Raw genomic sequence first — 13,685 nt, 5'->3', positions numbered from 1 at the left:
TAGGGATTGTGACCCTGACAACCGAAAGGGAATAGCAAGCTAAGCCTGCCAATGTTTTAAAGAATCACTTCCTGCTAAGATGCTAAAGGGCAGCTTAGGAAAAAAAAGATACAATGTCCAAAGTGGTAGGGCCCTTAGAATATGGAATGTCAGAGCTGGGGGAGACCTTAGAACACAGAATGTCAGAGCTGGGAGAGACCTTAGAACAGAGAATGTCAGAGCTGGGAGAGACCTTAGAACACAGAATGTCAGAGCTGGGAGAGACCTTAGAACAGAGAATGTCAGAGCTGGGAGAGACCTTAGAACAGAGAATGTCAGAGCTGGGAGAGACCTTAGAACACAGAATGTCAGAGCTGGGAGAGACCTTAGAACAGAGAATGTCAGAGCTGGGAGAGACCTTAGAACAGAGACTGTCAGAGCTGGGAGAGACCTTAGAACCCAGAATGTCAGAGCTGGGAGAGACCTTAGAACAGAGAATGTCAGAGCTGGGAGGGAGCTTAGAACAGAGAATGTCAGAGCTGGGAGAGACCTTAGAACAGAGAATGTCAGAGCTGGGAGAGACCTTAGAACAGAGAATGTCAGAGCTGGGAGAGACCTTAGAACAGAGAATGTCAGAGCTGGGAGAGACCTTAGAACAGAGACTGTCAGAGCTGGGAGAGACCTTAGAACAGAGAATGTCAGAGCTGGGAGGGAGCTTAGAACAGGGAATGTCAGAGCTGGGAGAGACCTTAGAACACAGAATGTCAGAGCTGGGAGAGAGCTTAGAACAGAGACTGTCAGAGCTGGGAGAGACCTTAGAACACAGAATGTCAGAGCTGGGAGAGACCTTAGAACACAGAATGTCAGAGCTGGGAGAGACCTTAGAACACAGAATGTCAGAGCTGGGAGAGACCTTAGAACACAGAATGTCAGAGCTGGGAGTACCTTTAGAACTCAGAATGTCAAAGCGGGGGCAGGGGGAGGCAGGGGGCTGGCTTAGAACCTAAAATGTCAGAATGAGAAGGAAACTTAGAACATAGAATATCAGGGCTGGGAGGTGCCATGGATCATAGGACATCAGAGCTATAAGGCAGCTTAGGTTATTGTCTTTCCCCTTCCCACTTCAGGGCACCCCGGGGTCACCCAGTTAGGCAACAGTTCAAAGACAGGGACACCTAAGACTTCTCATTCCTAGTCTGGGTAACTGCATGATTTCAAGTAATCTTTTCCATAAATGGTGAGCAACTCTTTTCTTAGGATACATCAGAATACAGTAACTTTTGGCATTTCTATATTATATTGAGAAGAATTACAATGGGGGCAGACCAAAGTTTTTAATGGACCTAGAGTCTGGTGAAAAAGGGGCTTTGAATTCTGAAGCTTTTCTTTCCTTATCTATAAAATGGGGATAATACTCCCTCAGAGTTGTTGTGTGGAAAATCTTTTATAAATGTTTTCTTGTCATTTAGTTGATTAGTCCTGTCTGACTTTTCATGATACCATTTGGGGTTTTCTTGGCAAAATACTGGAATGGTTGCCATTTTCTTCTCTAGCTTATTTGACAGATGAGGAAACTGAGGTAAACAGAATGAAGTGACTTGCCCGGGGTCACACAGCTACCAAGTGTCTGAGGTCAAATTTGAACTCATGTCTTCCTATCTCCAGGTCTATCACTCTATGCTATTATTATTCAACTTGAAAAAAGCCTGTGAATCAAGATAGTATGGCTGATTGGAAAGCTTGGGTTTGTATATACCACCTTGGGAAGGTGGAGAAAAGAGCAAGAATTCTGGGGGCTAGCAAATCCTTTAGAATCTCAGAAGAAAAAATGATTAATGTTTCCAAATAAAAACCTAGTCAAGTCCTGAAGGGCCTGGCTTCCTCAGCTGTTCCATCTCTCCCCTGCCTAATAATTGGGAAGGCCAGTGACTGAGAGCAAAATTGTGGCTGCTTAGATCACCCAAGCGCAACGGCCCAGGCCCATCTGGGAGGACAAGGACACAGCAGGACAGCCTGCTTCCAATCACTCTTCTATTTCTGTTGGCCCCACAGGGCATGGACAGGAAACATCTGTAATTATCCTTTCCACAGAATGGAGATTTACCATGAGAGCCCACAGGCTCAGGCCTGTTTTGCCCACAGTAGTTGATTCAATGGCCTGTGGCTCATTGGTGCCATTAGCCATTTGGCCATTTTGCTCTAAGCTGCTGAGAGAAGGCCTTAAGCCTTGAACCATCCACTAGAATCTCAGGGCCACCAGGCCAAGGAAAGACTCTGTAGTCTACTGGAGGCCTGCCACAGGGAAGCTGCAGGTAGAAATTCTTTGTTCTTCTTGCTCACCAAATTCTGTATCTGGCACCAACTTTCCAGACTTATTGTACCAAAATAAGACTATGTGTGTCAAACACTTCATGAACCTTTAAAGCACTACACGTGGCCATTATTATTATGAAAGTTGTTGTTACTTCCCTTGTCATACATACTCCCTACATTCCACTCTCACTGAATTTCTCACTCTTCCCCAACCCCGTCCCACCTCACCTTCTCCCCACGCAGGGCATTACTAGAAGAACAGAGATCTTAAAGTCCATCCAGTCCAACCTCCTTGCCCCCTTTTATACAGATGAGAAAACTAAGGCCCAGAAGAGTTCAGTGATTTGCCCAAGAGATGAACACTAGATTTGAAATCAGGTCCTCTAAGGAGAGCAGGTGGTCTTTTCATTGTACCTTGATGATTCCTTTGGGGAATATATTCTATTCCTCCTCACCTTTGTCTGCTGAAATCCTTCACTTCATTCCAGACCTAACCAAAGGCCATTTTCTCCAGGAAGCCTTCCTTGATCTTCTCTTAGATCCCCTCTCATCACAGCCTAAAGGCTTCTCTTCTATCTCTCCTTTCTTCCAGCACTGTCTGAATCTGTCCTTCATAAGCTTCACATCCTCTTTAGTATTATACTTATTCGTGTCTTTGTTTAATATCTCCTAGTAGATTTAATCTCCTTGAGGGCCAGGAATAGAAGGTAGCATGGGACCATAGGCAAAGATTTTGAATCAGAGGATTTGGGTTTGAATCCTGGGCTAAACAGATGGTGCCCTAGTGCATAGAACTCTGGAGCTGAAGTCAGGAATACTGATCTTCCTAAATTCAAATATAGTCTCAGATACTTTCTAACTATGTGACCCTGGGCAAGTCACTGCACCCAAAGTGCCATACACACAGTAACTACTTAATAACTATTCACAGAAGTAAATCCAATTGAATTCTTTTCTAAAAACAAAGGTGGCTCCATTTGGCTACAAGACTGGTCTTCTTTCAGTTTCTTTGCCCAAAAAGATATGGTTGGTCTTTTCAACTTTATCCTAGGTTTTTTAAGATCTGACATTCTCCATAATTCTCTCCATGGCCAAGAAGAACTCTATTGCCCAAAAGATCCTCTTTTTTCTCTCCAGTGTGGCTGAGTTACACTGGGTTGCCCAACCACTACAAGGAGTAGAAAATAGTGGACTTGAGGGTGGGGAAAAGGGTCAAGAAAACTGGGATGGAAGCCTGGCTTTTCCAGTTATTACCTGGTGCTGGGCTGGGTCCTTTCTCCTACCCCTCACCTCTCCTACCCCCCTTCAGTTTCCTCTTCTATAAAATAGAGGTCTGAGGTCAGAAGAGCTGGATTTGAATCGACTTCTACAGCTTGCTTTTCATGTAAAGCAGCCTCACATTTCTCATTTGTAAGATGTATGGGAAGACTTGATTATCTTCAAAGTTCCTTCTAACTCCAAATCCATGATCCTTTGAGTCCAGCCAGCCCTTCTTCAAAGGTCTTTTGGCCAAAAGTATTGACAGAACTTTGTAACTATGGAGCACCATAGACTTCTGAGTCTATTCATCAGTAAATAATGTGAGAGGTGGCATCATATGGATGGCTAGTAAGCTGGCCTCCAAGACAGGAAGGTCTGGGTTTAAGTTCTGCCTTTCATACATCCCAATTCTGTGGCCCTGGGAAAATCTTTTACCCTTTCATTGTCTCCATAAATATACTAGTTGTATAACTCTGGACATGTCACTTTACCTCTGTCTCCCTCAGTTTCCTCAACTTTAAAAGTGATAATAATAGTTAATCATAGGGTTATTCTGAGAATCAAATGAGATAAAGTTTATAAAGTTCCTGGAACATAGTAGGCATGTAATATTTTATTCCTTCTCTCCTTCCCTCCTTTCTTCCCTCTCTTTCTCACTCTCTTCCTTCTTTCCTCCTTCTTCCTTCTTTCTTCCTCCCTTCCTTCCTTCTTTGATAGCTCACTAAGATTTCAAATTACAGAGCAACTGCTAATCTGCATTGGAGTTTCCACATTGAGTCCCCCACCTAGACAAAATTCTTCGGTTCATTCGATAATAATAATAAAGCCAATAAAGGATGTGGGCTCTGAAAGTCATACACCACTATATCCCAGAAGTCTGAGTACCTCTGTCCACTTACCTGGGGGAGGTGTCAGCTTATTTCTAATGGTTGTCCATGCTCTTGGGGTTTTTGACAAAAAAGCAACCCCAGAACACAAATCATTCCGTTTCATGCAGAAAGATACTGCAGTCTGTTGGGGAAGATTTAGAGGGAAGGAGGGAACAATCTTAATTCATTCAACAAATATTTACCAAACAACTACTGGACACTAAGCCCCAAGAGAGTCAGACATAAAATAAGCCATAGAGACTATCTTTGAAGAACTTATCTTCTAACAGAAGAGATGACATGCACATAAATTTCTATAATGCAAAATATAATACTAAAAGCATATAAAATAGATAGAAACAAGGTTATATACTCATAGATCAAGAGCTGGAAACAACCTTAGAAATCTAACTAATAAATCTGGCCTCAGATACTTCCTAGTTTTGCGACCCTCAACAAATCACTTTATCTATATTGGCCTAGTCCTTACTACCAATATTCAAGGGAAGGAAGGAAGGAATGAAGGAATGAAGGAAGGAAGGAAGGAAGGAAGGAAAGAATGAAGGAATGAAGGAAGGAAGGAAGGAAGGAAGGAAGGAAGGAAGGAAGGAAGGAAGGAAGGAAGGAAGGAAGGAAGGAAGGAAGGAAGGAAGGAAGCCTAGCCTTCCCCTCCCGTAGCCCACCCACAATTCCACTGGGTCCTTGACCAGAATCCATTTCCTAACTAAATTGGACTACTAATCAGCATGCAAAGATATCTCCCATCCTTCAAACTTGGAGCACCACCTATTTAAACCCTCCTGTTTCTCACTCTCCTTAAAACAAACAAAACCCTCTTACCTTCTATCCTAGTAACAGATCTAAGACAGAAAGGGTTAGGCAAAGAATAGTAAGTGAATTGCCCAGGATAACATAGCTAAGAAGTATCTGAGGCTGAATTTAAAAAAAAAAAAAAAACCTTACCTTCAGTACTAGAATCATTACTAAGTTTTGGTTCTAAGGCAGAAGAGCTAGGCAATGAAAGTTATGTGACTTGCCCAGGGTCACACAGCTAGGAAGTGTCTGAGTCCAGATTGAACCCAGGACCTCCCATTTCCAAGCTTGGGTGTGAATATATTGTCTGCCTGTCAAAGTGGAGAGAGCACTGGATCTAGAATGAGAAAAAAAATTGAGTTCAAATCCAGTTACAGATACTTCCATGCTGCACCCAACCCTGGGCAAGTAAATTACTTAAATGCTGCCTGCCTCTTTTTTCTTATCTGTAAAATGGGAATCATAATAGCCCTTACCTCTCAGGGTTATTGTGAGGATCAAATGAAATAATATTTTTTTAATTTATCTTTTTAATTTGGTCAATTTCAAACATTATTCCCTGGTTACAAAAATCATTTTCTATTCCTCCTTTCCCTCCCCCTTCCCTCCCCTCCCCTGCCGTAGCCCACCCACAATTCCACTGGGTCCTTGACCAGAATCCATTTCCATATTGTTGATATGAAATAATATTTTTAAAGCACTTTGCAAATCTTAAGGTGCTAAATAAATTCTAGTTATTCTTTTTGGTTCTTATTATCATTATTATTATTATTTCAGTATCTCAAAATTTCAGTATTATTTCACTTTGATGTTTAAGAAACTGAGGCTCAGTGAGATTAATTCACTTGTCCACAGACATTAGTTATTTTGCTTCAGAGATAGGCAGCTCTGCTCACCCCAACGTGCTGTCTATAAACACACCTCGCACAGAATGCCTATTTCATAAATGTTTATTGAATTCAACTAAATTGAACTTGTAAACCTTAAAATGTTCTACATAAATAGAAGTTGTTATTATCATTTTCCCCTTCTGGCAATAACAAATCAACTTGGCATTTAACAACAATTTTTATTTATATTTTTAAACCCTTGCCTTCTGTCTTAGTATAAATTCTAAGACAGAAGAGCAGTTATTCAGGGTTAAGTGACTTGCCCAGGGTCACACAGTTAGTAAATGTCTAGTGTTGGATTTGAACTCAGATTTTCCTGACTTCAGGCCTTGTGCTCTATCCACTGTGGCACCTAACTGCCCCTCAACAAGTATTTTTTTAATGCCTGTTACATCCAAGCATCCTACTGTGTTCTGAGGATACAGAGACCAAATAGTGTCTGCTACCCCCCCAGGCACTTACATTCTATTAAAGGAAAATATTATTCACTCATATGACAACCCATAACATGTATACAAATTACAGCTATTTCTTCCACATTGCGGGGCTTAGGGACATCTGAAAAATCCACATAAAATTTCTTGGCCCTCCCTTTGTACCAGTCTAAATGTTTTCTTTTCCTTTTTCTTTCTTGAAGTGTTTATAGTAAAAGAAACTGGGTATATTTATGGTATTAAAAGTCAAAATATGTTTATATTATACAATACTCTCTCTAAATATTTTATGCATTTCTGAGTTTCTAAGTTTTTTCTGTGTCATCTGCTGGCCTTCGGGTATCTTCTACAACTTTCTCAAAACACTCCCCAAATTCCCATTTAATTTCTTATGCCAATCCTGATACATAAAAACCACAGTGGGGAAAGTCACAATGTGGAAGGGATACTATATTTAAATGTAATTTTGTAGGACGGCTAGGTGGTGCCAGAGTGCTTAGAGTACCAGACTTGGAATCAGGAAGATTCATCTTCCCAGGTTCAAATCCAGCCTCAGACACTTACTAGCTATGTCACCCTGAGCAAGTCACTTATTTGCCCTTTTTGTCTCAGTTTTATTGTCTGGAAAATGACCTGGAGAAGGAAATGGCCAACCTCTCTAGTATCTTTGCTTTGTGGCCCTGGGCAAGTTGCTTAACCCCGTTTGCCTCAGTTTCCTCACCTGGAAAATAAGCTGGAAAAGGAAATGGCCAACCACTCCAGTATCTTTGCCAAGAAAATCCCAAAATATAGGGTCATGAAGAGTTGAACAGGGCTGAAAAACAACTGAACAACAACATATTTGGTGGAGGGAGCACTCACAGCTGTGGGGAATGGAGGCAGGAATTCCAGGAGGCAAACAGGAGGGGGAGTACTCTAGGCATAGAGGACCACCTATGCAAAGACAGGAGATGGAGCCAAACATGGCACCACTCACCCAACCTCTTGACATTTTGAATGGTTCAGTGGATAGAGCACCAGGTCTGGAGTCAGGAAGACCTAAGTTCAATTATGACTTCAGACACTTCTTGGTTATATGGCTTCTGGTATGAAGGGAGAGCCAAAAAATTTTATATAGCTTTTCCAATGGGGTACCATACCCTTAATCCCCATGATGTGGAAGGAATACTTGTAATTTGTATACATGTGTGTGTTTGTGTGTGTGTGTATGCATGCATCTGAGTGTGTATATATTTTAATCCCTGACCTTCCATCTTGGATTGAATAATATGTATTGGTTCCAAGACAGAAGAGCAGGTAAGGATTAGGCAAGGGGGTTTAAGTGACTTGCTCAGGACCACACAGCTAGGAAGATTTGAGGCCAGACTTGAACCTAGGCCTCCTGCTTCAAGGTCTAGCTCTCCATCCAGAGCCACCTAATTGCCCCTATAATTTGTATGTATTTCATGGGTTGTCTTCTGTATGAATAGTATCTTCCTTTACTAGGATATAACAGCACACAATAGGGTGCCTAGATATATCAGGCACTTAACATATTGAGGGATAGCTACATGCCACAGTGGTTGGAAGGTCCTGGGATCAAATCTGGCCTCAGACACACCCTAGTTGTGTAAGTCACTTAAGCTCTACCTCAGTTTCCTTATCTATAAAATGGGGATAATAATAGCATCTATCTTGAAGGGTTGATATAAAAATCAAATGAGGTATTTATAAAGTGCTTGGCACTTCATTTGGCATTTAATAAACACTCGATTTCTTCCTTCCTTGGCCACAAGTCTCCTTTGTCAAAAATGACAACCAGACACACATGGAGCAAGAACTCTTTGTGTGCCCCAAGTCAGTGGTGCAACCTCAGATTAGGATCGGATGTGTGGGTCAGTATTGCCCTTGGCTCTGCTTTTCTGGACCAACCAGAAAGAAAGAATGTCCATCTCCAGCATCCTAGGCTGCTGATAAGAGTCTGGATAGGTTAGTGTGCTCAAGAGCTCTAAAAATGATGCAAAGCTGAGATCAGGCACGAAGTAGAAATATTTCAGATGCCCTTGTGCTGTGTGTCTTAGATAAAAGGCTCCCTGGGCTCTCCACGGGGGCATTTACTGGGCTGGTGAAACTGTTTGCTGGGGCTTAGGTGACTGGGCTGCCTGGGAGGCTCCTGGGTTAGGAAGTGTATCTTCAGAACCACAGATGGAATTCCTGATTTTGTGTTTAGAGAAGCTGTGGAATTCACCTGTTCCCAGGGCTCCAGATAATCAGGCTGCATGGCATGAAGAGAGAGCAAACAGGTGGAGCTGATGGCACTTCAGTGAGGGCAACAGCCAGGTTAGCTAGGAGATGAAGGCAAAGGAAGAGGGGTTCCAGTGGATAGAGGTGGCTGGGGCATAATGACAACAGCTCCAATTTCTATCACTGTCAAGGTTTTCCAAGGGCTTTTCCTTATAGTATTCCTGATAAGCAGGGAGGAAAAAAAGATTATTGCTCCCATTTTACAGATGAGAGGGTTTAAAAAGACAAGCCACCTTGGCCTGGGTTGTTCATCTAGGGTGTAAATCCAGGTCTCTCCATTTCTAAAGTCTGGCATTCTTTGTTTTGTGGGTATGAGAAAGAAAATGGGGCCCACCCTGCAGTAAAACTCAGTGTGGCTAACAGGATTTGAATATTTTTACCTGTTTCCCATTGTCCTGAGAGCAAGTGAAAGGAAGCTGGGCCATTCTGGGAGGATTGTTTTTCAATATGTCTGCCCACTGGAGCACCTGCCACAGGGCCTAGACCCAGAATCCACATGCAGTAGAAGGGACATGGATAGGTGTTGGATGGAGAAAAGAAAAGAAAGGGCAAGGGAGGGAAAGGTAGAGAGAAGAATAGAATAGGGCAAAGGATTGGCTAGGAGGAGAGAGAAAGGAAGGAAAGGAGAGGAAGAAAGAGAGAGAGCAGGGCAGAGAAGGAGAGATGGAGGCAGAGGAGGAGAGGAGCGATCAGGGTACAGAAGGAAAGATAAGGGCAGAGGAAGAGAGATCAGGATAGAGGAGGAAGGGAAGGGTCAGTAAAACAGAGATAGGAAGGCCAGCACAGGGATGAGAAGGAAAGAGTCTTTAATGGCATTATTCTATATCTAACCAAGCTATGACCAGAGTGAGGCAGCATGGGCTTCATCAAATTCCCCAGCATGGAGGGAAATGCTGTTGTCTCTCACAGGCTGGTACTGCTTTCTCTGTACCACAGTCAATAGAGACTAGTCCTGAAACCTCATACCTTCAAGGATTCTGCCAGCCTGTTCCTTCCTGTACTTTTGGCAGGAAGGTATCTCCTGGGAGAGGAAGAGAGTAGCATTGTTGGGGAGAGAACTGGGGGACTTCTAGAACAGTGCCTGAGCTCCTCAGGGGACATGGAAGGGGTTCTCTTGAATAATTGTGTATTAAAGGGAAAGCCATCAAAGTTCTCTAATGATGGCCTGATTACAAATGGATAGAACCACAGGACACTAGATTCAGAACTGTAAAAGGTATTAGAAGCCATTTAGTCCCACTCCCTACTTCTTTCTCTTAAAGATGAGAAAACTGAAGCTATTCCCCCAGAAAAAGCTGCATCAGAGGGCAAAGTCCCCAAAAGATCTTAAGGAAGAATTCCTTCACAGGATCCACTTCAGGGGTGTTTGAGGGAATAGCAATATATCTATTTAGACCCCCCAGTAGGAGGGCAGGGATTGGAATGGAGAGGGAGTCTAGGAGCTGGATCCTGAACTTTTGGGAAAAGACAGAGAATGACCTGGAAGCCAAAGGGATCCCAACAGGGCCATCTAACTGGATGGGGGAGAACCTGGAAAGATTAAAATTTGCTGAGAGAGGGTCTGGAAGTGACCATGAAAATCAAGGAGTATAACTACTCCTCTTTCTGATTCCACTGTCCCATCAATAAGAAAGGGTTTAACCACCATGGACAAGTCTGGCCAAGGATGCCCTGCCTCACAGGTCAGAACCAGGTTCATGTGGGAACAGGAAAATGGAAGGGGCAAAATAAATAGCAAAAAAGGTCTAGGGGGCAGCTGGGTAGCTCAGTGGATTGAGAGCCAGGCCTAGAGACGGGAGGTCCTAGGTTCAAATCTGGCCTCAGCCACTTCCTAGCTGTGTGACCCTGGGCAAGTCACTTGACCCCCATTGCCTAGCCCTTACCACTCTTCTGCCTTGGAGCCAATACACAGTATTGACTCCAAGACGGAAGGTAAGGGTTTTCAAAAGAAAAAAAAAAAGGTCTAAGAGTGTTTTCTGAACAGTAGTGGATTGAGAGTCAGGTATGGAAATGGGAGGTCCTGGGTTCAAATCAGATCTCAGACACTTCCTAGCTGCATGACACTGATCAAGTCACTCAACCCCAATTGCCTAACCCTTACAGTTCTTCTGGCTTGGAACTGATATTCAGTATTGCTTCTAAGACAGAAGATAAGAGATAAAATAAATATTGGTTAAGCACCAGGGACTGGGGACAGAAAGACTTAAGAATCTGCCCTCCAGAAGCTTACATTCTCCTCCATCTTTCTGGGCCTAACTATGCTTTCTCCCAGCTTTGAAGCCTGTGATATTAATGGGAATCCTGACTACCTCACGATGTACTTGGAAAAGCAAATGCAAAAGATTTATTCGAAGGACTCTGTGAGAGGTTGGGCTAAATGCTAGCTAGTATTAGCAAGCCCATCTGGAGAGTGGCTTGTTTTTTGTTTTTTTTTAACTTGTAAGTCATCTGAGTTTCCCACTGGCATCTTGGTACATACAGATGGTGTCAGGACTTGCTGATAGAATTAGTGTCAAGGGAGTGACTTCCGTGTGTGTGTGTGTGTGTGTGTGTGTGTGTGTGTGTGTCCTCAACCCTTTGCTTGTAGGCTTCCCCGACTAATACCAGCACCAGCACCCAGGACCCCGAAAGCCACAAATGGTAGCAGAAAGAGAATGGAAGGCCTAAGAAAGCCATGAGTTCCAAAGTAGGAGAGGTCTCCAAGCTGAGGCTGAGCCGCTACTTCTTGGAGGTATTACAGAAGGTTCTTGTGCTTTGGACAGGGCAGGGACTAGAGGTGTTCTCCCCCCACCCCAACCATCCTTGTTGGCCCTTTTCTCCTTACATCATACTGATTGGGTGCTGGGGTGAGCCACTTGGTGACTTTCCCACAGAAGGGTAACTGGAACATGCTAGAGCCTGTTTGACTGAAGTCCTTCTTGGAAATAAAACTCGATGGGATGTTGTAGGCATTAGCTGCAGGGTAATTAGGAGCCTTCATGTACATTCGAATATCCTGCAGGGAGACAGTAGAAGAAATCTAAGCAACCACATTATAGATTAACTCAAGGACACTGGAAGAGGAACATAGAGGCTCCCAAGCCTTCCCAAAGGGTGAAACTATCCCAAACAGCAAGAATGGCAGCAGTGAGGATGACGACAATGGTGATGATAAAGTAACAAGACAGTGGAAGACTGGTCTCGAAGTTATCATCACGGCCCAAGTTCAAATTCTGCCTCTGGCATATGCTAGCTGCATAAACTTAGAACCATTGTGTTTTTTTTTTAAACCCTTACATTCCATCTTAGAATCTACATTATGTATTTGTTCCAAGACAGAAGGGCAGTAAGGATTAGGAAATAGGGGTTAAGTGACTTGCCCAGGGTCATACAGCTAGTATCCTTTTAAAAAAAAAAAACCCTTATTTTCTGTCTTAGAATTGATACCAAGTATTAGTTCCAAAGCAGAAGAGCAGTAAGGGCTAGACAGTGGGAGTTAAGTGACTTGCCCAGTGGCTCTCAATCTCCTGAGGGAGGGTATGATTATTTCCATTTTCAAAGTGTAAAAACTGAGGCTTAAAGCACAGGAAACAATTTGCTTAAAGTCACCTGATGCCCTCTAACCCAAGTTTTTGGACTTCCAAGTTCAGAGTTCTTCCAAGTTCCAAGTACATCATGGGCTGCCTTTTCTAGTAAGAGAAGTCCCATATGCCCTCTGGCCTGTAGGTTTGGGTTCTTGAGAAAAGCAAGTTGAGGCCTGTTTTAGCTTGAGCTAAAAAAAAAAAAACCTACCCAAGCATGTATCAGATGTTTGGGGTTTGGCATAAAAGACTTTGCTTTCAGTGCATTTCTGCTGCCCTGACTGCCTCTCTGATTCATTGGTACTTGACTCATCAGCTGTGTGCTAAGGGTTATGAAGGGAGCTTGGGAGCTTTAATATTTTACTAGAATCTTCTCTTCTCAACTGTTTCATACAAGTAAACAACGTGGAATCCCCAGATGGTACAGTGGAATTGGGTTCCAACCTGCCGTTGGCCACGGTTCCACGAGACTGGTTCCCCCTTCCCCCATTTCCCACTGAGTAGGTGTTTACATAAGACCCAACACTATTTCTGCCGTCTCATCAGAACCAATCCAGGAAGCCCATGACAAAGTGTTCTCAGTTAAAAAACAAACAGAATTGATGTTTGCCCAACGAAGAGGGACAAAAGCTATAGAAACCAGGCGATAACATCTTCTTCACCCGGGATACTATGGCAGGTATCAGAGTAAGATCGAGAAAAAATGTCCAGTTATCTCCAAGTGAAATAGTTGAGGACATTGCTTGGAGTTTCAATGGGCCAGGGAAGCTGGGGGAGGGAGCTTCACAGGGAGACTTTGTATGGTGCCTGAGGGCAGGGTGACAGGGTGAGGCCCTGACCCACTGAGCTCAGCTCCTTGGAGCCTTGGCCACCGGGTCCGAAAGCAAAGGTCCTGGGTTCCAGTTCAGTCCAGCTGGTCCCTCCCTGTATACCCTCAGGAAATAATGACCCCAGAACACGGCTTCCCTCAAAGCCACTTCCTGGGTGCCATTTTCCCATGTGTAAAATGAAGGAATGAGGTCGCATGGTCTCAGCCTAAGAGCTTACAAAGGTGCTGCTTTGCTGATCCTTCTACTACTGTTCTCTTCTCCAATGATGATGTCCGTTCCAGGCTTCTGTGTCTCCATGCTCCCCCATGCCTCACTCCTTCAAGGCATGGGACTGCTTTGGTTTGTCTTTCTGTTTTACCATCTAACACAGGGCTTGGCATACAGTAAACTTATGATAAATACTTCTTGGGGTAGAGTAGACTGGACTGAGTTGGATTTGTTGGTGTTGTTTAGT

The 13,685-nt window shown here is 43.5% G+C and overlaps 1 protein-coding gene across 5 annotated transcripts in view; it reads right to left on the bottom strand.

Annotated features, from left to right (window-relative positions):
* Positions 1-13,685, bottom strand: part of STPG1 (sperm tail PG-rich repeat containing 1) — an 81,238-nt gene that overhangs the window by 23,878 nt on the left and 43,675 nt on the right. For all 5 annotated transcript variants that reach the window (XM_007491307.1, XM_001365901.2, XM_056795567.1 and 2 more), the window contains 2 exons: positions 11,666-11,836; positions 4,452-4,563 (listed from right to left, as the gene is read on the bottom strand). In XM_007491307.1, the coding sequence (XP_007491369.1) occupies positions 4,452-4,563; positions 11,666-11,836 (283 nt within the window). The remainder of the gene's footprint in view (positions 1-4,451; positions 4,564-11,665; positions 11,837-13,685) is intronic.

This window comes from Monodelphis domestica, chromosome 4, assembly GCF_027887165.1.
Source record: "Monodelphis domestica isolate mMonDom1 chromosome 4, mMonDom1.pri, whole genome shotgun sequence".
NCBI classification, from domain to species: domain Eukaryota; kingdom Metazoa; phylum Chordata; class Mammalia; order Didelphimorphia; family Didelphidae; genus Monodelphis; species Monodelphis domestica.
The sequence above is the reverse complement of the archived record's forward strand: the minus strand, read 5'-3'. Positions and strand labels throughout refer to the sequence as shown.